The 22,715-nt window shown below is 36.3% G+C and overlaps 1 protein-coding gene across 1 annotated transcript in view; it reads right to left on the bottom strand.

Moving 5' to 3' along the window:
- Positions 1-210: 210 nt before the first annotated feature.
- Positions 211-22,715, bottom strand: part of KIAA0825 — a 373,779-nt gene continuing 351,274 nt past the window's right edge. The window contains exon 21 of the mRNA XM_080678353.1: positions 211-2,242. Within this exon, the coding sequence (XP_080534479.1) occupies positions 2,125-2,242 (118 nt within the window). The 3' untranslated portion in view covers positions 211-2,124. The remainder of the gene's footprint in view (positions 2,243-22,715) is intronic.

The raw sequence follows: 22,715 nt of genomic DNA, 5'->3' as shown, positions 1-22,715 counted from the left end.
CTACCTATATCCATTACACTACTCTCTTTCCATCACTCTAGCCCCAAGTAACCACCATTTTACTTTGTTTCTATAAATTTGATTACATTAGATATGTCATATGAGTGGAATCATATACTATTTGTCTTTTTTTGTGATCATCTTATTTCACTTAGATAATGTCGTCAAAATTCATTCATGTAACATATGACAGGATTTTGTTTTGTTTTTAAGGCTGAATACAGCTTTTTAATATTTTTATTGTGAAATATTTCAATTATAACAAAAAGCATAAAAGATCTTAAAGACTTTTTTTGTAGTAAGGTATACTAATTACAAATGACCTGAAGTTCTCTATGACTCACAATTTTATGAACTGGAATTAATAGGACATTTTGAGTAAGCTTGTTTTGGTAGACAAAATAGTTTTTCCTATTTCTTGTTTGGTAGTTCTATAACAGTGTTAAATGTAAAATATCTGAAACATACATTTCCATCTACATTTTATTAAAAATTAATTCATACTGTTTCCACATAGTTATTGCTAAACTAATAATAAAGTAGATACCTCTTTATAATTACAAAAATACAGTTAAGAAGAATAGTGAAGAAGATAATATTTTATAGGGAGATAATATTTTTGTAGTAAGCATATGGTGAATTATGAAGTATTCATTCCTGTTGTTAACACATACAAATGCAAAATAATTGTAAGAAAGGAAACTGTTTTGAAATACCACTTCTTATCATACTTTAAGAAACATATCAAGTATGGAGTCAAAATGATCTGATAAATTAGTAACTTGTCATTTAACATTTCCAGTTATAAATTTTATTGCACTTATGAATACAGTAATTTCACTGAGCAAGTATAGAAGACAATTCAATTGTAAGCTCTTTTATCTATTTTCCTCTCCTTCCAACTCATCCCATTCTCCTCTTGCTATACTTCTTTGAAAAGGGAGTCATAGAGAAATGCCTACATATATTTTGTAAAAATTACAGAACATGGAAACATGGACAATCCAAGAACATCAGAAAACATGATATTCAATGTCATATGGTCTAAAATAGTTTGTGATATAAAGCTTCTCCCAGATGACCTGTAGATTGCTCAATAGTCTAAATGTCTTCATGGTCTTCTTTCAATAGCAGTCATTCAAACAACTGTGTTTATTAACTGTCAACTAGATGAATGACTTTGTATTAGGTATTTTGGGAGACTATTGTATAAAAGGAGACTTCACGTTATACTGTAAGGCCTTTAAAGTTTTTAGAATCTAATCAGGCACTGATAGGAAGGTTATGGTACGTATAACTTTACTTGGCATATAGGGTGCTAGAATACATTCTGTTTCCTTAGTGTGTGTAATGTAATGGGAATAAAAGAAGTAACAGAAACCATAGATAAGGAACTGTAGAGTAAAGATGGCTGGAGTTAGTGTTGAACATAATTTTATGAGAAAGATGGTTTCTGGTTGGGAAAAATGGCAAGCATGTGGCTTGCGCCAAGAAGATAGTTGGCAGTTGCCTGAACATGGAGCCATTGGGTGTAGGACCTGAAAGCATGTGATTGGAACTGATGTTTAAAAAGCCACTATATGCAGAGATGTGAATAAAGCCATACTTCAGGAGAGTGCTTTTTGTGGCTATGATTAAGATAAACTAGATGAGGAAGAGGCATTGGGAAAGAAGTCTGGTAAGACCTGGACTTGGGATACAACTACAAAATTAGATTGAAATTTTCACATTACTTTCAGGGGGCCGCGTGACTCCATTCAACTTAACATCCAAATGTTGTATTTAAAAATCTTTAGAGGAAGGATTTTCAAACATTTTGTCTGTTGTCATAGATACTTCAAGACTGAAAGAAGAAAAACAATTTAAAGGGAACACGAGATGGCAGCAGTTATTATCATCTGAAGAGAAAGACTGAGGAAAGAAAAACATTTGAAATTATTTTTTAAATAAAAAATATGGAGCAATTTATTCTTTATGTGCTATATTCCTTTTCAGTTCTGAGATTACTCAGTCATTGGTTTCATGCTTCACAGCACATCTGAGGTTCATCCTGACTGTAGTAAAAATCCTACTCCATTATATGTGATTATTTCCTAAAATAAAGCTGTTGCTGTTTTCTGCAGATTACTCTTCCTCCGTGATATCTGAGGCAGAAGAGTTTTGGATGTTGCAAATTTGTTTTAAATATTTCAACATGGCTTTTTCTTCCTCTTCTAGTTTTTCATCCTTTCTCATTTCCCACCTAAAAGAAAAATCACATCTTAGTATTTTTGTAATGTCCAAACTACAATCAACACTCCATTATTCAAGACTTTAAAATGTTCATTCACTGGTTTATTGAGGCGCCTGTTTCTCCTTGTTTATTCTTTTACCGACTGCCTTTTGGGCAACACAATTCATTGGCACTGATTAGCAGAGTGGGCCAGGAGAATGGGAGAGGAAAATAGTCAAACCAGCTCTACTCCAGAGTATAGTTTTAAAGCATTGTTTTAAATGAGGTTTCTGTATTTCTAGAATGTATATGGCTTACCAGGATATACATTCCTATAAATAAAATCTAGAATTAGACATTAAGAAGCAAATATTTTTCCCATACTGATCAACCTATCAATGGATTTAAATTGCAGAGGTTTATCAGGAAGACTTTAGCAGCAAGAAGAATATGAAACTAAACTGAATATGCTTAAAGGGAGGTCAGTCTATTCCTAGAAATAAGATCAAATTTGAAGTAATCAAGATAAATCACCCAACAAAAGAAGCAAATTGTTAGCAAGGTTCCACAGATTATTTGTTAAAGGAATAAAAAGAAATTAAACTTTCTAATTCTCTGTGGTTGGGAAATATAGGACAAAATGTTAAGAATATGGAACGAAGTATGTATATAATTTTGCAAAGTAAATATTATCACAATACTGTAACCCAAATACAGTTAACCCTTCCTTTCCCTCCTTCCCCTTTTATATATGAAGGCCCAGGACTAGTCAGGGCATACTTATCTGTATATATTTCCTTCCTCTTTTCCTCCTATTTCTTCCTAAGCCATCCACCATGATATGCTGTCACAAAAGGATTTTAAAAGCAATGTTGATAAGTCATAAAAGGTCCTCTGCTGTAAGGTCTTCAAGGGCATAGGATTTATTGTTCTAATTAAATCTATTGGGGTGATGTTGGCTAATAACAATTTTCAATTGTACAATTCTATAATATATCATCTGTATATTGATTGCATTGTATACTCACCATCCATAGTCTAGTCTCCCTCTGTCACCATATATTTGACCCCCTTTACCCTCTTATCCTCCCTGCAGCCCCCTTCTTCCTATAGTTTTCCGAGTCTAAGAGTTCGTTTGTTGCTTTCTTTTTATAATCTACATATAAGTGAAATCATGATTCTTGTCATTTTCCACCTGATTTATTTCACTTAACATGATATTTTCATGGTCCATTCATGTTGTCACAAATGACCATTTTTCATCCTTTCTTATGGCTGAGTAGTATTCCATTGTATATATGTACCACATCTTCTTTATCTAGTCATTCATTGAAAGACACTTTGGCCCTAACCGGTTTGGCTCAGTGGATAGAGCATCAGCCTGCAGACTGAAGGGTCCCAGGTTTGATTCCAGTCAACAGCATGTACCTTGGTTGCGGCCACATCCCCAGTGGGGGGGTGGGGTGCAGGAGGCAGCTGATCGATGTTTCTCTCTCATCTATGTTTCTAACTCTCTATCTCTCTCCCTTCCTCTCTGTAAAAAATCAATAAAATATATTAAAGAAAGAAAAGAGAGAGAGAGAGAGAGAGAGAGAGAGAGAAGGAAAGAAAGAAAGAAGGAAAGAAAGACACTTCAGTTGTTTCCATGTCTTGACTACTGTGAATATTGCTGCAGTGAACACAGGGTACATATATCTTTACAAATAAATGTTTTTAAAATTTTCATGTAGATACCCAGAACAGGGACTGCTGGGTCATATAGTAGCTGTATTCTTAATTTTTTTAGGAGCTTCCATAATGTTTTCCATAGTGGCTGTACAAGTTTATATTCCTACCAGCAATGTAAGAGGGGTCCCATTTCTCCACATCCTCTCCAACACTTATTTCTTGTCTTATTGATAATAGACATTCTAACAGGTGTGGTTTTGATTTACATTTCCTGTAAAGCTAGCAAAGTTGAGAATCTTTTCATATGTCTGATGGCCATTTGTATGTCTGTTGAGATCCCCTGCCCATTTTTAATAGGATAGTTTGTTTTTGTTGAGTTATATGAATTCTTCATATATTTTGGATATCAATATGTCCCTTATCAGAGGTATTGTTTGCAAATATATTCTCCTATTTGGTTGGTTGCCATCTTGGTTTCTCCTTCTGAGTTTAATTTACATTTCTTCTTTATCCTCTGCCTGGGATTCTCCTAATCTCCTAGCACCAACCTTGGCTGAATCTAAAAACTGCTATTTCTGGCCGTCTTCCTTTCTCCATATGTTCCCATGTAATCAGAGAAAAGTTATTGATCATATTGGTTTTAACAACTTAAATGGTAGAGACTTTCACCACTACAGTGTTCAAAGCCATGTTACAAGGGGGAGTACTCCCAAAATCTGTATTTTAGGATTTAATATTTAACCCATAAGGTTACCTAATACTGCTTTCATGAAATTTTAAAAGAATTGTCCCTACCCATTTTATATTGGTGAAACTGGGCATCATTAATTTGCACGTTAAATTGAACTCCTTTCAAGAAGGAAAATAAATAATAAAAACACTTATATAGCACTAACTTTGTGTTAAGCATTGTGTTAAACACTTGACTATCAATCCTTAAATCCTTCTACAAAATGTTATCCCTTTTCTACAGAGGAGTAAACTGAAGCACAGAATGTTAATGTCACGTCCCTAGGTATCTTTGATTTGAAATAAGGGAGTCAACTCTGGAGTCTGGGCTTGTAAATGCCACACTAACCATGGTTTTAAAACCATTTTACAGGTATCATTAATTACTGTTAACAATAGTTTAAATATTTCATTTCCTGAAAAGAACTTTCTAAAATTCATATACTCTAAAGAAATCCAAATGTGATAAATCAGGTTTGCTTTTTTCTCTCATGTAAAGGTACTAATATTGTACTGAGTAAATGAATTATTTTCTGAATGTCAACAAAATATGTAATATGCACATAAATATTTTGATCATTGTCTCTATGTGTGAAAACTGAAAACACAGTTTTTCTGCTTCATTAAAAAATCTGTATAATTAATGTAAAATAAATGAATGTATAATAGAATCAAAGCTTGATGACAATTACAGGCACTTCATTGTAGAATTGAGCTGTTAGTGATTAATGATGTTAGGCAAAGTTACTTACCTACCACAAATTTCTTACATATCCTTTGTGCTTATTCAGAAAAAAATCATTTCATAAGACAATAAGAAATTTTAACAAAGATAGGAGAAACTAAGGATTAGAACTACATTTCCCCTAATACTTTACTTTTAGTGATTAGAAGCATTAGGGGTTTGAAATGTATGTTTATCACAAGCATTGATATTTTTCACATCACTAAGTTCTTAAGAAAAGTTTATCTCTAATTCCATTGTAGTTTTAGATTTTGTTAACACAGTTAAAGAACAATTATATAAAAAACTATTGGAAGAGAAAATAATCTATCAATTGTTAAGCACAATTGACTGGGCAACCTATTTAAAATTTCTATCCCTAGTTTCCTCGATATATTTAAAAGCTAGAGTGGAAGCATGTCCCTACAGAAACCAGAAAATGTCAGAACCAGCATATTCAAGTTCTGCCTAAATCAGCTTTATGAAGTAATTATATTTTTGTTTTTTCCTGACTTTGATAACCTATTCTCTTCCACTGTTGCTAAATTCCCCACCTGCCTACTGTTGAAAAAGAACTGTACCCTGACCCCTACTCCTACTGGTGGAGTGAATATGTTGTGTCTTAGTGATGACAGAAAAATCTCACAAGACCTCCTCAACTAATCTGTACCTTAATTTTAAATATCTCTGGAATGTGTTCCAACTGTATGGCTCCTGCATGGGTAGATGTGGGAGCGTGGACCACCCTTGATTAGGGTGTCTCTTTTCCTATCCTAACACAACAGGGGACCCTAAAACCTTGGCTGAGCTACTATAACAGAACTAGCCCTCACAGCTTTGCTCACCAGCACTCCTCAGATTGGCGTGTGTGTTCTCAGTCTTGGTGGGTCTTCCTGGATTTACATACACATCCAGCCCTGGGCCAGAGGTATCTGCCTGATCTTCTATATGTCTGTGAATAGTAGGTGATGATATGGGGCTCTTACATGTAGCAGACCATGGCTAAGAGCTTTCTATTTCTGCTCATGTCAATGTGCAGTGGTGGATTTAAGATCTTTAAAATGAGACCTGGAGGGGTACAAAATAAAAACAGTCACTGATCAATGAGTAACTGTTCTCACGATCAGTTTGACAGAATGTTTTATTTTGAGGGGCTTGGTGGCTACTGTGTGTCACAGCCATCTAGGAGAGCCATGCCTGGGGAGTGGGTAAGTGTAAGGTATGTTCTTGGTAGTATGGATACAGGCTGTCACAGAAGCAAGTCCTGGGGCTCTTACTGTAAGAAAGAGCAGTCAACAGTGGACAGAGGAGGAAGGCCAGAATTGGGAGTGTGAGGAGCTCTCTGAGGCATTTACTGTGCCTTCTACTAGGAAAAATATCTAAAATCTCTGAACTCAATAGTATCCTGAATAAGAACATAGGCCCTGGAGTGACTCTACCTTTGGGTTGAATCACCTTCAGGCAAGTTTCTTAACCTCTCTGTGCCTCCGGATTCTCAACTATAAAATGGCATCAGAATTGTCTGATAGGAACCTAGCCATGCTCATTGTTTATGTATTGCCTGTGACTGATCACACTCTGTAATGTAAGAGTTTAGTAGTTGTGGCTAAGACCCACTGAGACTGAATGTCCCACAAAGCCTAAAATATTTACTGTTTGGACTTTTACAGAGAATGTTTGCTGCATGCTCTTGCAGAATGACTGTTCTTTTTTTTTTTTCTTCTTTATTAAGGTATTACATAAGTGTCCTTATCCCCCCATTTCCTCCCCGCTTCGTGCCCTCACCCTCCCTAGTGTCTGTGTCCATTGGTTATGCTTAAATGCATGCACACAAGTCCTTTGGTTGATCTCTCCTCCCTTCACTTCCCACCCTCCGCTGCCTTCCTTCTGAGGTTTGACCATCTGATGGATGCTTCTCTGTCTCTGGATCTGTTTTTGTTCATCAGTTTATGTTGTTCATTATATCCCACAAATGAGTGAGATCATGTGATATTTATCTTTCTCCAACTGGCTTATTTCGCTTAGCATAATGCTCTCCAGGTCCATCCATGCTGTTGCAAATAGTAGGAGTTCCTTCCTTTTTACAGCAGTGTAGTATTCCATTGTGTAGATGTACCACAGTTTTTTAATCCACTCATCTGCTGATGGGCACTTAGGCTGTTTCCAAATCTTAGCTATGGTGAATTGTGCTACTATGAACAGAGGGGTGCATATATCCTTTCTGATTGGTAGTTTCTAGTTTCTTGGGATATATTCCTAGAAGTGGGATCACTGGGTCAAATGGGAGTTCCATTTTTAGTTTTTTGAGGAAACTCCATACAGTGGCTGCACCAGTCTGCATTCCCACCAGCAGTGCACGAGGGTTCCTTTTTCTCCACATCCTCACCAGCACTTGTCAGAATGGCTGTTCTTAACCAGGAGTGACACTGCTTCCTTACGGGGAAATATGGATAGTATTCCTGATTAACACCATCTTGAGAGTGCTTCTGGGACCCAAGACAGAGATGGTAAACATCTCTATTATGCAACAACGCCAAACAATAGAGTTGTCTTCCCAAATGTTAATAGCATCCCTGATGAGAAGATGTGCTCTAGAATCTCCAAAACAATATTGAGTCATCCCTATCTAGTTTGTGATTTTAATTGAAATGGTTTTAGTATTTCGCTGCTTAGAATACGGTTTGCTAAAGGGCAGAGGTTTAGAAGCCAGGTGCTGGATTTGAATCCCTTTTAAACGGTGTGGCTGTAGGAAAGCCAGATATTGCACCTCGGTTTCCTTACTAATAAAATGTGACTAGTAACAGTGTCTGCTTCATAGACTTGCTATCGGGATGAAACGACTGTGTACACATAAAACATAAAATAGTGCATGGCTTACCCTAACCGGTTTGGCTCAGTGGATAGAGCGTTGGACTGCCGACTGAAGGGTCTCAGGTTCAATTCCAGTCAAGGGCCATGTACCTTGGTTGCAGGCACATCCCCAGTATGGAGTGTGCAGGAGGCAACTGATTGATGTTTCTCTCTCATCAATGTTTCTAACTATCTCTCTCCCTTCCTCTCTGTAAAAAATCAATAAAATATAAAAAAAAAAATAGTGCATGGCTCACAGCAAACACTCAATGAGTGATAACTTATTGTCATGATTAATTGGCTTAATGGTTAAAGTTACCATTAGCAGAAATCTCGATTCTGGTGGATTAAACCAATAGGGAGTTATTTTTCTCATATAACAAGAAATCCAGAGGTGCCAGCATGGGTTACATAGCAAGGCTGACGTCTCTGTGAATCTCATGGTTCCTATTCCCATGTAGAATAGGGTGTGGTAACAGTATATGTCTAATGTATTATTGTAAAGACTAGGTAAGCTCTGAATTCATGAAAGGTTGCTAATTATGAGACTCAAGTTACTTGTATCAACTGGCTTCCCCAGAGCTCCTGCCTTGATTTTCCTTCTTCTGCTCTGTGCCCTTCACATTGTTTTATCTGATAAATTTTCTTTCTTATAAATTATGTGGGTAAAATGAAATTGCTAATTATTATGCATTTCTATGATCATATTGTTGTTCTCTCTTTTCTTTCTTTCATTTCACATTAGTTCATTCTGTTCAGCCTAGCATGGTCACAGCTATTTTTGTTTTCCCACAATCCCTTCATTGTAGTTTTCAAACACATTCTATGATGATGGCATTCAATCATATTATTGGCATTTCTCCTGACTGACCAATAAAACATATAAAATGTAACTTGAAATAAGTGTCCTGATTTAATGTTATTATTAAACATTTATGTAGTACTTTATATTTACAGAGTGCTTTACAATTATTTATTAGTTAATTGTACTGTTAAACAACATTAACCATCTGGCCAAATTAATGATTTCAAATTGTCCTACCAGTTGGTAGCTGAGGAGTGAAAAATGAAGTCATATTGGATTTTATTCTCTTCCAATAAACCTTTTTGTCCTTCTCTCCTCCTCTGCACAACAGCGCAGACTGGATTCAAAGGAAAATTCAAATCAGAGGGGAAAAGGATGTCTTTGTTCTCTTTTCTCTGTTGTCCTATAAATGTGGGATTTCCTCGGATTCAGTCCTAGACCATCTTTTCTTCTCCCTTGGTAAGCCTCACATTTACTCACACAGTCAGCTGTTGTCTCTCCAACTGTAATTCATCTCTCTCCCAGGCTGTAATTCAGTATCTTTAAACTTCATCATTGTCCCAGGTTTTCTAAATTCAACGTTTTGTCAATTTCACTTCCACTCCAATTATATTCATCATTTATATACACCTCCCCCGCCCCCCCCACACACACACACACTAACACAGTGTCTTCCTTGTGAAGTAGTCTGAGGTAGTTTTAGGGAATAATTCTTGTTTTTAAGTCATTGGAAAGGTAGCTACATTAATGACAGAAAGAACCCTGATTTTTTTGAGCAATAAAGTCATTATTAAATTTTATGGTACAATTGAAAACTATAGAATTTGATGTTCTTCTTTAAAGAAATTTCTATAGGAAGGTGATGCTGAATTGCACTTAGTCCCGAAGGACAAACTTTAAGAAGGAGACAGATACAAGGCTATCCTACACTCCTGGGTGTTATGATTCATGAATAGTTATGGGAAATTGATTATAAACCACAAAATCAGCTTTGAATGTAATCACCTTGAATATAAATAGCACTACTTTTTAGTAGCTATACCTTTTTTTATCCACATAAACCACAGACTTAGAGAGTTGTGTGTTCCTTTGGAAGCAGGTCTTTACAATTCTATACTTACTTACCTACCCTCTTTCTGATATGTTCTCCAGAGGATGCTAGTCCACAACTACTTTTGCCTAATGTTTTAAAAGCTAAGTTTTCAGAAATATATATAGTCCAGTCCATCTCCTATAGCATACATTTAGTGGAGATGGAGAAATCAACATTATTCATTTCATGTAACCTAGATAATTTATTTATTGCTTAGCTTTATCTTCTCTAAAATAGAATAATTAAAAATTTCCTTGTATACTGCAATTTTTTTTATTGTTGACTGTATTACAGATGTCTCCCATTTTCCTCTCCTTTGCCCCCCTCCACTCAGCCCCTGCCCCACCCCAGGCCTTCCCGACATTGTCTGTTTATGAGCTATGCATATATGTTCTTTGGTTAATCTCTTCCCCTCCTTCCACTCCTTTCCCCTCTAAGATCTGTCATTCTGTTCCACATATCCATGTCTCTGGACCTGTTTTGTTCATCAGTTCATTTTATTCATTAGAGTCCACATGTAAGTGAGAACATGTGATATTTGTTTTTCTTTGACTGGCTTATTTCCCTTAGCATAATACTCTCCAGGTCCATATGTGCTGTCACAAAGAGTAAGAGCTCCTTCTTTTTAACAGTGCAATTTTTAACACTTTAAAAGTTTTGCTTTTCTTTGAACTTGGTATTGAATCTTAATAGTTAAATAAGAGGGGTCCTACATGAGCGTTACAAGGCTTTATACCATTTTCTGTAGGGGCATTTGGGAATTAATGTATTTGATAAGGGAGCAAAGAGAGCTTTATAAACTTATTTATAACTTAATTTAGTTATTCCCTCAAGCTAATTAAGGTATGCTAGTTTGGGGAGAATTCAGTAGAAAATAGAAAAGCATTAAGGAAATTTATCCACAAAGAAAGGTCAATAACAGTAATATCATTGATTTGTACTGCTTACTTTTATATTTAAAGACATTTTAAAAATTTTTATTATAGAGGTTTCCATGAAATGTAAAGGAACTTCCATTTTTATTGAATACTATAAATGGCGGTCACATCTTTGTCTTGGGAAGTTATACAACATAGTTTTTTCTTAAAATAACCAAGTGAGTTATTCCAAGTCCCCACAAATTGTTTTCACCTAATTTAACATTTTAATGTCCAGAAAATAAGATTTATTATACAAAAATATATCACTGTTAATATAGTATACAACTTAGAACCTCTGCAACCCAATAACAAATAGAAATAGAATAGATATAAGTATATAGAGAAACATATTTAAAATATTTAGAAATAAATATAGTATGTCTATTAAAATCCATGCCCTAGACTATTAAATATCAATACTCTCCATAATCAATTAGCAGTTTGGTTCCTTGTTTCAACCAAGAATTTGTTACATATTTATGATAACTAGCTATATTTGCAGTTTATACAGCTATTTCTGCAGGAATTTAAATGAATGTTCTTTTGTAAGGTAGTAGATTTCTTTTGCTACTACTAATGGATTGTTTCCAAGCTCAGAAACAAGCAGCAAAACCCTTAATTTGAATTTATAGCTTTCAGAGACAATCTGCAATACAGCTTAACTGTCCTAACCAATTTATTTTAATTAATATGATTTGTTCTATATATTTAAGTAGGAGAATTATATACTGACAAATGGGACAACCAAGAATGCTAACGGTAACATTTTAAATAGTTATGGGTTAGGGAAAACATAAATGGAAGCATAGCCATCAGTAGTAATGGAAACTGAACTTTTCTGTTACTAGTAAATCATCCATATCTCCATAGAGAATTCATTTCCACCAGTGGATTTTTAAAATTGTAAGAGTTTAGATAGAACACCAAGGTCATGCTGTTTGGCCAGCACTTAGTGCTGATGTAGAAGAAATGCCCTTTGCGGAGAGAAGTGTTAGGACTGCTATATATTGCTAGAACCACATTGCTGATGTTTCTCAGAGTAATGTATAATTTAATGAATCAAAAGAAAAATGTCTTTTTTTTCTAGTTAATTTGGTATACCTGGAAATGTTCATGGGCTGTGCTTTGTAGAAATGTCCATGGACTATGCTCTGTCTATTCCATTTATTAAACTATTATGTTAAAAAGTATTTAAGCTGTGTTAAGCAACACTATTCTTGCACTGAAAATGAAAAAAGTTCTCTTTTCATCAAAAAGGAAAAGATTATGTATTTATAACTCTAAAATTTCCAAAAAATTGAGTGCTTTTTTACTAGACTGTGTAAAGCTGATGCCAACACAGGCCAACAGTCTTGTTTTGGCAACAGTGGTTGGCATAAGGCCCTAACCACTTATGGGGATAACAATCTGAATGAAAGCTCCATTTTTAAACACGTGGTCCAATGGCTAAAGAGTCTGTTTGCAACCTCTGTTACTAACAGCAACATTGTGTTAGGAAAGGATTTGAAATACATACTTGGCTCAAATTTTGTTTGAAATTAGCTAAGAATTTATAAAGAGTAAAACTGTTCTAGAGTCCAGAGCTCTACATGGTTCATGGGGCCATTACTGTTCATTAAGTCACTGCCTATATGTTCATATTCATATAGATTCTAAAGTTCTTTCATTCATTCAGTAATCAAAGTATTTACTGAATGCCTACTATACTGTGAGGCTTTGGAGTGTATAATAATAGCTAATACTTATTTAGTGATCTCCATGTTCCAGGCACTCACTATTCTAAGTACTTTGCATACATTAGTTCATTTAGCCCTCATAACACCTTTATGAGATGGGTTATCTATCATTGCAGCTACAGACTAGGAGTTACCCCAGGTCACACAGCTGATTAGTGGTGAAGCCAGGATTCTAACACAAGCAGCTAGCTCCAGAGTTAAATGCCCTGACCCATATAGTGCGTCTACTGCAACATATGCCTCTCTCTGTTTCTATGTCTTCTGTATTAATAAGTCAAAAGTGAGCTGCTCTCCTGGAGCTCACAGTTTAATAACACTTTTTATCCACTCTGCATATGTCATAAAATTAATTAATGGAGAAAAAAACCACAACAGTCCCTTTGCATCCCATGTGCCAGGCCATAATTTTATATGGTTTGATTATGTGTCAGACCCATTTGAGTTGCAATGCCATCACTTTGACAATGGTGGCAGATTAGAGCCTTTCAAAATAACTGGCATTGCCTCAGCTCCTGGGGATGAAAGGATTGCCTCCTCACTCCCTTTCTTCACTCCTGGGGAACTAGTAAGAAGTACAGCTTTCTCTAACGTCATGCTGGCATCAAGGGGCTTGAGCGGCATGATAAATAAGTCCTTTACCCTCATAGAGATTTCATTCAAATGGACATCAAAGTTATTTCCAGAAAGTATTTCATCTTACGGCCCTTCAGGAAGTTCTGGTGCCCTCATCAATAGCTACACAAAATGTGGAGCACATCACATGCTCAGAGTTGGTCACTCCTTCCAAAATTCTTGTCTTGATCAATTTTTGCTATTCAGCTTAGGATATTTAACATGAAATCGCCACTGCAATGTGGGGCTCCTATAGATGAATTTTAAGTTTTAATAATTTATCATTTTAACTTTTGAAAGTAGTTCTCTATATATTTAAAAAACAAACACTTTTCAACCAAAGTGAGTCCAGGTGTGGCAAAATGCATAAAAGTAACACCAAGTCCAAGATAAATTGAAACTCTAAGCACATTTTACTTGCATTCCTTCCTTGTTTCTAATTTAATGAATGATTCCCAGAATGGAGTTTGTAAATCAAAGTATATATATAAAATGCTTACTTATTCCCTTTTGAGTTCTGTGTCAATTGTGTACATTTCATAAATATAAACATAAGATGTATTTGCCAAGGAATTACATTTGTTGATGTGGCAGCCTCATGGCTTAAAGTATAAAAAATTCATACCTTGTCAATTATGAATTGCACTTCCCCATTTGTATAGAATATGGAATTTGTTTGAGTACTAGCTAAAAATGTACGTGATACTAATTCAGATATGAGTATTGCAAAAAAAAAAAAAAATCCTCAACCTCTTCCTGCCTTAAGAGGTCAAACAACACCTAAAAACTATAATCCTTTTAAATAATAAAAAAACTGTCCTTTGCTCATTTATTCAGCTTTTTCTTACTCCATCCAATTACCAACCCTATCAGTCCATTTCCTTTGATATATCTTTTAAGCTGATGAGTGTCATAATAGGAACACAGCATGAATACTCTTTAATGCTTATGGCTTTTTTTTTTTTTTCCAAATTGAAACATCTTCCTTGCTAAGCAGAATTTATACACTGACTAACTCCCACAGCTATCACCCTTCATGCCCTCTCCCTATTTCATTACCATTTGGGGGATGAACACATCATTTGAATGGTATTTATCTTGATAGACAGTGGGGCGGGGGCTTGCCCCCAAAGCTATGCCGTGTTTCTAGCCCTAGGTTAGGAGGCATCTTCTAAAAGCAGTACTTTCACTAAGTGGGACCCAACTCAGATCACTGGTATTTTCTCTGAGAAAATACCTATCAAGGTATGCTGTCAATTTAATTAAAAACGTTCCCTTTGCTCTAGCTTCCCAATTATCTCACCCATTATCACTCATACCCTAAAATCATATCACCCTCTGGCGAATAGATTATTTCTCCAAACATCCTTGTCTCATTGCTTTCACATAACTGTCTGTGACCCTTTTCCCCCTTCAACTGTTTATAGTCATTTTAACATCTGTCATCACAGTTTAAGGTGTAATTGTGTCTAATAATGTTTTCTTTTTGCAGTGGGTTCACTATAGCTATTGCTGTATACAGAAAATTCTGACTGACATTTCCAGAGCTTTTTGGAGCCAGAGTAAGTCAAATACTCTGTTACCTCTTTCAATGACTACAGGTGAATAATGCAGCACAGCTGCCCGATATCTTGAGAAAAGGCAACACTCACTTTTGAGAGCCATCTTCTTTACCTTCACAGCCCTACAGCACTGCCTTTTATTCCTCTCTTCTAAGTTTATCTTTGTAATATAAAGTTTAATTTCAAATGTATTAGTATCAGTTGACTGACATTAACTTTAATTTCCAAAAGGAGTCCATTTATTGATCAATTTAAACAACTTTCTCTGTATGTAGCTACTAGTATACAAATTAAAGGTTGAATGGCGTTTTTAAAAATATATGTTTTTATTGATTTTGGAGAGAAGAAGGGAGAGGGAGAGAGAGATAGAAACATTAATGATGAGAGAGAATCATTGATCAACTGCCTCCTGCATGCCCCACACTGGGGATCAAGCCCACAACCCGGCATGTGCCCTGATCGGGAGTTGAACCATGACTTCCTGGTTCATGGGTCAATGCTCAACCACTGAGCCACACGGGCCAGGTGAATGTCATTTTTTTTTTTTTTTTAGGGAAAAGCTGGGAAGCATTTAAAAAATAAACAGGTGACATTGAGATATTTAGTATACAAAATCATTCCAATTATTGCTATCTTGTTCAGCTATCTTATTTACCATAACCTATGAATTTGTCCAAAATGTAGCAAGTCAAATTCAGTTATAGGCAGTAAACTTTCACAAGTTATCCTCATCGATGTCCAAATAAATGTGATGAGTTCCTGCTATTGCATTATAATTCTGATTTCCATAACAAATTTATTAAATTTTCTTTACTGTTAAAACCTATCTTGGTCCAGCAATATGCAGTAAAACCAATAATGTCTATTGACGTTTAATATACTAATTTTGTTGTAAATTCACTTACTAAAAAACAAACAAAAACACAAGATCTTTGCCAGCTCTTTCATTTACAAGCAGTATTGTATACTCAAGAGGATCTTACCTCTTGAGTATCAAAATTATCATTAGAAAATATAAAAAGCCTGTCATAAGCCAGTTGTTCTTTACCATTAGCTAGAGGATGAACTCTGCCCAGAGAACACCTTGAGAATATAGTACATTAATGACCCAATGGAATACACACTTCACCATCAAAAAGCACTGAGTTTGAAAATTGCTTTTTCTAACTCTAACCCTGCATATACAACATAAACAGATTCATTATTGATGAGACATGCTGAATCTCTAATTTCATTTTCACAAAACTTCCACACATCTCCATAAAATCCAGATTAGTTCTCTAATAAATAACTGTGGCATTACCATCACTAGTGTTTATAGGAAGTCCCTATTTAAAAGCACAACAGGGAAATTACTACACAGTAGCCCCACCCCCAATAAACACATAGAAACACAAATACACACCCATAGATAATAAAACAATGGGAAATGATAAGAATCATCAAGAAAATGCTTTATCTTCAGCTGTGGTTCAGCTATTCAGCCAACTTTAACCAATGTTATGATATCATCCCATTATTTAAAAAAATGTAAACAAATAGGGCATAGACGGGATAAATGGTGATGGAAAAAATAAAATTAAAAAAATGTAAGAAAATATTAGCAATCAAATAATATAAGGTTGTCAAACTATGAAAGTAAACTATCAGTCAATGAAATATTGTGTGTTATTAACCTTAAATTCTGTATTACATAGAAAGCAGAAGAGAGTGCAGATAAAAGGCTCAGATTGCAGACTGGGAAATATTTCACGTTAACCTGCTCCTAAGATTCTCTGGGTCTCTTTTCTGTTTGTTTGTTTGTTTTTTTAATAACTAGAATTCCATCCCTCATTCATTTGCTACTAACCTGGAATTGCCTGTGGGATCTGAAAATTGAATTGATGAAGTATAACCAACCTCTTCATAGAGAAGACTCCTTTCTAAACCCCCCCCCCCCAAACTCCCCTCTGCTTTAATATTCTTGTGTTGTGTTGTGGAATCCATTAATATTAGAGAGGGAAAGTGAAGAAAGATAGTAATGGTGGACTCTGGGCACCTGCACTTCAAACCATGAGCCATGATGGGGTCAAAAGGATGGTTATTATTATGTACTAGGCAATAATTAACTAGTCTAGACTCCTTTCAAAAACTACTACGCTACTTAACGAATGAATCTTAGAAGCTATACAAACTTCATAAAACAGATTGAACCAAATATTGGTATATCAAAATAAATATTTTTGGAATGTCTATTATGAGTCAGGCAATATATGAAGCATGGGGATAATACATTGAATATGACAATTATTGCTCCTTCTTTTATGAAACTTTTATCTGTGGCAAACACAAAGTAATCAAATTGAATGGATTAATGAATGGCAGTATTGCAAAAGTCAATATTCAGGTCTTTTATACTTCAATAATAACAGTTTTCTATATATAGATCCTGCGTATTTTGGTTAGGGTATTACTAGGAATTTTATGATGTATATGTTGCTATTATTTAGAGAATTTTTTCTACTATCTGATCCATTTCTTATTGGGATATTGATATTTTTCTAGTGTTTCATAACCTTACTGATTTCTGCTTAAGAGGATTTTATGTGGCATTTTTGAGTTTTCTAAGAAATACTCTGCAATTACTGATACTAACCATTTTACTCTCCAGCAGTTAGTCCATTATTTCTGACTTGTGTCTTACTACACTAGCCAGAAATTCTAAAATAATTTGAGTAAGACGATCAGGAATTCCATCCCCTCTTGATTTTAGTAAGAGCTCTGTGTTTTTTTTTTTTTAATCTTTATTGTTCAGATTATTACAGATGTCCCTTTCCCCCCCCCCCCCCCCGATAGCTCCCCTCCACCCAGTTCCCACCTCACCCCAGGGCCTCGCCACCCCACTATCCACGTCCATAGGTACTGCATACATGCATATAAGATCTTTGTTCAATCTCTTCCTGCACCCCCCCCACACCCACTTCCCCCTGAAAATTGTCAGTCTGCTCCATTTCCATGCCCTGATTCTATTACATTCACCAGTTTATTCTGTTCATCAGATTTTTTATTCATTTGATTTTTAGATTCACTTTTTTAAAATAAATCTTTATTGTTTAGATTATTACAGTTGTTCCTCTTTTTCCCCCCCATAGCTCCCCTCCACCTGGTTCCCACCCCACCCCATGCCCTTAGCCCCCTCACTGTCCTTGTCCATAGGTGTAAGATTTTTGTCCAGTCTCTTTCCGCCCCCCCACACCCCTTTCCCCCCGAGAATTGTCAGTCCACTCCCTTTCTATGCCCCTGATTCTATTACATTAACCAGTTTATTCTGTTCATCAGATTTTTTTATTCACTTGATTTTTAGATTCACTTGTTGATAGATATGTATTTGTTGTCACTTTGTTGTTCATAATTTTTATCTTTACCTTTTTCTTCTTCTTCCTCTTCTTAAAGAATACCCTTCAGCATTTCATATAATCCTGGTTTGGTGGTGATGAACTCCTTTAGCTTTTTCTTATCTGTGAAGCTCTTTATCTGACTTTCAATTCTAAATGATAGCTTTGCTGGGTAGAGTTATCTTGATTGTAGGTAACTGCTATTCATCACTTTGAATATTTCTTGCCATTCCCTTCTGGCCTGCATAGTTTCTGTTGAGAAATCAGCTGACAGTTGTATGGGTACTCCCTTGTAGGTAACTAACAGTTTTTCTCTTGCTGCTTTTAAGATTCTATTTTTGTCTTTTGCCCTTGGCATTTTACTAGTAATTATGATGTGTCTTAGTGTGGTCCTCTTTAGATTCCTCTTGTTTGGGTTTTTTTGCGCTTCCCTTTCTTTCACCAGGTAGGGGAAGTTTTCTGTCGTTATTTCTTCAAATAGGTTTTCAATATCTTGCTCTCTCTCTCTTTTTTTTGGCACCCTCATAATTCAGATGTTGGTACGCTTGAAGTTTTCCCAGAAGCTCCTTACACTATCTTCAAGTTTTTGGATTCTTTTTGCTCTTCCAGTTGGGTGTTTTTTTACTTGATTCTTGGGATTCTCTAGTCCACTGTTGAATCTCCGTATATTATTCTTTATTTCAGTCAGTGTATGCTTAATTTCTGACTGGTTCTTTCCCATTTTTTTGTCATTCTCACTAAGATCCTTGAAGGTCTCACTAAGTTCCTCAGAGGTTTCTAGAAGATTCTTGAGTAACCTTATAACTGTGGTTTTGAACTCTATATCCAATAGTTTGCTTTCTTCCATCTGTGACATGTTTCTTTGTCTCTGCAGTTTGGATGCTTCCCTGGGTTTGTTTCTATGTATTGGGTAGCTGCTAAGTCTCCTTGAGTTGATAGAGTGGCCTTGTGTAGTAGGTGTCCTATAGGGCCCAGTGGCTCAGCTTCCCTAATCACCTGAGGTGGACACTCTTGGTGCACCCCTTTGTGGGCTGTGTGCACAGTCTTGTTGTAGTTGAGCCTTGATTGCTGTTGGTATCACTGGGAGGAATTGACCTCCAGGCCAGTTGGCTGTGAGGACCAGCTGTGTCTACAATGGAAGAGCTGCTGTGCAGGAGACACCCTTATGGGGCAGGACTTGCTTCAGTGGGGCTTTGATGCTCACTGAGTCTGCCCTTTAGTGTGTCACTTATGGATGTGAAGAGTTGTAATCTGGTATGGTCTCACACTGACCACTGGGTACACTGGCTCTTTGGATCTCCAAGGAAGTGCAAAGTCAGCTACTGTCTGAGGCCACCCAGCAGGAGCTACAGAGAGATCTGCAGATTCCCCCTCTTTGTATCGAGTTTGGAAGTGCCTAGAGGAGGCCCAGCTGTGAAGCAAGGCAGGCTGGTACTAGTGCCAGCCTTGGGCCTTTTATTGATAGCTTTGGGGCTCTCTGTCCCAGCTGCAGCTTGTTTGACAGGTTTTAGGCTAAGAAAGGACAGGCCATTCATATGCAAAAGCCTCTGCACACAGCTGGGTGGGGTTGTAAATTGGGTGGGGTGGGGTCTCAGGGAATCTCCAGGGCAGAGCAAACAGCAATGGCTGCCAGTAAGCCCTGCACCGGGGAGGTCCCAGCACAGGAACAATGACCATTGAGAGCACCTCCATCTGGAAGAAAGCTGCCCCCGAGTTCCTGCCCCGATGTAAGACAATCCAGTTTCTCCCCATATGTGTCTGGGTCCCTCAGAGTCATGCCCAGCACTGGAGCTCAGAGCAAGCAGGAGCTTGTATCTCCCTCCCGATTTAAAAAGTGGCACACCCGGGTGCTGGACCAGCCCGTTCCACGCCTCCGCACCTCCTACCAGTCTCAATGTGCTTTTTTCTTTACCTCTCTAGTTGTAGTACTTCCACTCAGCCAGCTTTCCTGTGGTTCTGGATGATAGTTGTTATGTATTTTAGTTGTAATTTTGATGTGGTTGTGGGAAGTAGCAAGTATAGGTGTTTACCTATGCCACCATCTTGGTTCTCTCTCAGAGCTCTGGTTTTATAATTAATATTGTATGATGTGATCTGTCTTCTTAGATACATTTTCTATGAGAAGCAGTATCCTTTCTTCATTTATTTTCCTTAAGATTTTGTTTATTAGGAATGGATTTTTTCATGTTCTTAAGTACTATTTCTCTCTCAGTTGGCTAGAGTACGACTTTAAGTAAGTTCTTTCAAGAGGGCATTTGGTGCCATAATCTTTAAGTTTTTGAGTAACTAAGACTGCTGCCATCACACACAAATACTTAGGAGGGCATATATCTCAGGTTGCAAGTTTTCTCCTTAACATGCAATAGACAGGTGGGAATGCAAAATTGCACAGCCACTTTGGGAAGTGTTTTGACAGTTTATTAAAAAGTTAAATATATCTCTATCATATAACCAGCCATCCTACTCCTGGTTTCTTCCTAAGAGAAATGGAAATTTACATTCATACAAAATCCTGTAAATACAAGTTTATGGCAGCTTTGTTCACAATAGCCCCAAACTGTAAACAACCCAGATGTCCTTAAACCATTTTATCTATGGAATAACACTCACCCATAATAAGGAACAAACTGTTGGTTCACACAACAACTTGAGTGCATTTTAAATGCATTTTCCTAAGTAAAAGAAGACAGAATCAAGTTGCTATATGTTGTGTGATTCCATTTTATGTGGCACTCTTACTAATAAAAAAGATCAGTGACCGCCAGTGGTTGGAGTGGGAGGAGAGATTATTGATAAAGGGGTAACTGTTTTGGGGGATGATGAAATTGTTCTGTAGGAAACTATAGTGGTGGACACATGACTCTATACATTTGTTAAAACACATTGAACTGTATATCACAGAAAATGAATTTTATTGTATGAAAACAACAATAAAATCAACTAGGATGCGGGGAAGGAGAGGGTTGGAAAGCAGAATGTGACAAGGGAATCTAACTATATTACAAAAGAATCACATAATGACACTGAAGGGGATGGGAGAGACAGGAGCTGAGCTTCGAAACTCTGGAAAGCTATGTTTTGACTGAATACTTTAGGGCTAACAACAAAAAAACAAACAAACCAGCTGTTCACTGTCACTGTTCTTTAGCTGGTAATTTGTTCCTCACAGAGAAATGGATTAGGAAATCTAAAACTATATTTTCAGATTTAAACATTTTTTAAAGATTTTAAAGGTATTTTGGATGCATTTAAAGATATTTCATGTATGTTTATATACTAGGGTTGACTTAACAAGTAAATTTAGAAAATGGGAGTCAGGTTTCTCACTGTCAGAGGAAGAAATTACAAATAAAGGAGAAAGTCTAGAATGGTCTCTGTTGTGTTGGGTTAAAATTGGAGATATTAGTATGGAAGTAGCCCAGTAGCAATAAGCACAGCCAGCATCTAAATCTTGGTTTCTAAATTTCATTCCCAAATAAAAGAAGCATGACTCTGCAGAAGTAGCTGATTCTAGGACTGGGGCAAGGAAAATACAATATGAGCCTAAAGCATCAGAAAATAAGGAGGTAAAAAAAAAAAAGAAGGATGGGAGCATATCAAATGGGCATAAGGACCAGCCTGGAAAAGTTGCCAGGTGCCAAAGTTGGAACATGAGTGACAAAATATGTAACAATAGCATTGCTTTATAACTAAATAATAAAATAAACATTCTAATCCATACTAATATAAATAAATAACTTAATAAATGAGGGAGAAGTGACAACTTTTCTTAAATAACAATTCCAGTTTAATAAATATGAGGGAATGAGGGAAACAGGTAATTAAAATACCATGACAATAATTTCCACACAAGGAATGCTAAAATTAGTGGGCGTAGGTTGATTAAAAAATAGGATATTTGCACAAGATCAAAGCACTCCTCCAAAATACTTAGTAATTATAAAGGGAAATAGTAGCAACAGTAGAGAATCCTAACAAACACCAGCTTAACCAAGTGACCAAGCATTGGCAGTAATAGACATGCTCACATTATTTAGTCCCTGATCTGATGCACTGAGAAGGGCACATTGCTGCTAACATGCATGACCTTAATCTAATCATGAGAAATCAGACAAACCAAACCTGAGGCCCCAGTCTAACTGACCAGTATCCTTCAGAAGTGTCAAGGTCATGAAAGACAAAGACTCAGGAACCACCACAGATTGGAGACTAAGGAGACATGACAACTAAATGCAATGTGGGATCCTGAAATAACAAAAGGACGTTAGTAGAAAAACTGGTGAAATATGAAAAAGTTCTGTTCTTTAGTTAGTAGTAGTGTCCCAAGGTTAATTTCTTCATTTTGATATGAGTTCTTGGTTTTGTAAGATGGTAAACATAAGGGGAATCTGGGTGAAGGGTACATGGGAAATCTGTGTACTACTTTTGCC

This window comes from Plecotus auritus (assembly GCF_963455305.1).
Source record: "Plecotus auritus genome assembly, chromosome: 7".
Lineage (NCBI taxonomy): Eukaryota > Metazoa > Chordata > Mammalia > Chiroptera > Vespertilionidae > Plecotus > Plecotus auritus.
This window is presented reverse-complemented; position numbering and strand designations above follow the sequence as displayed.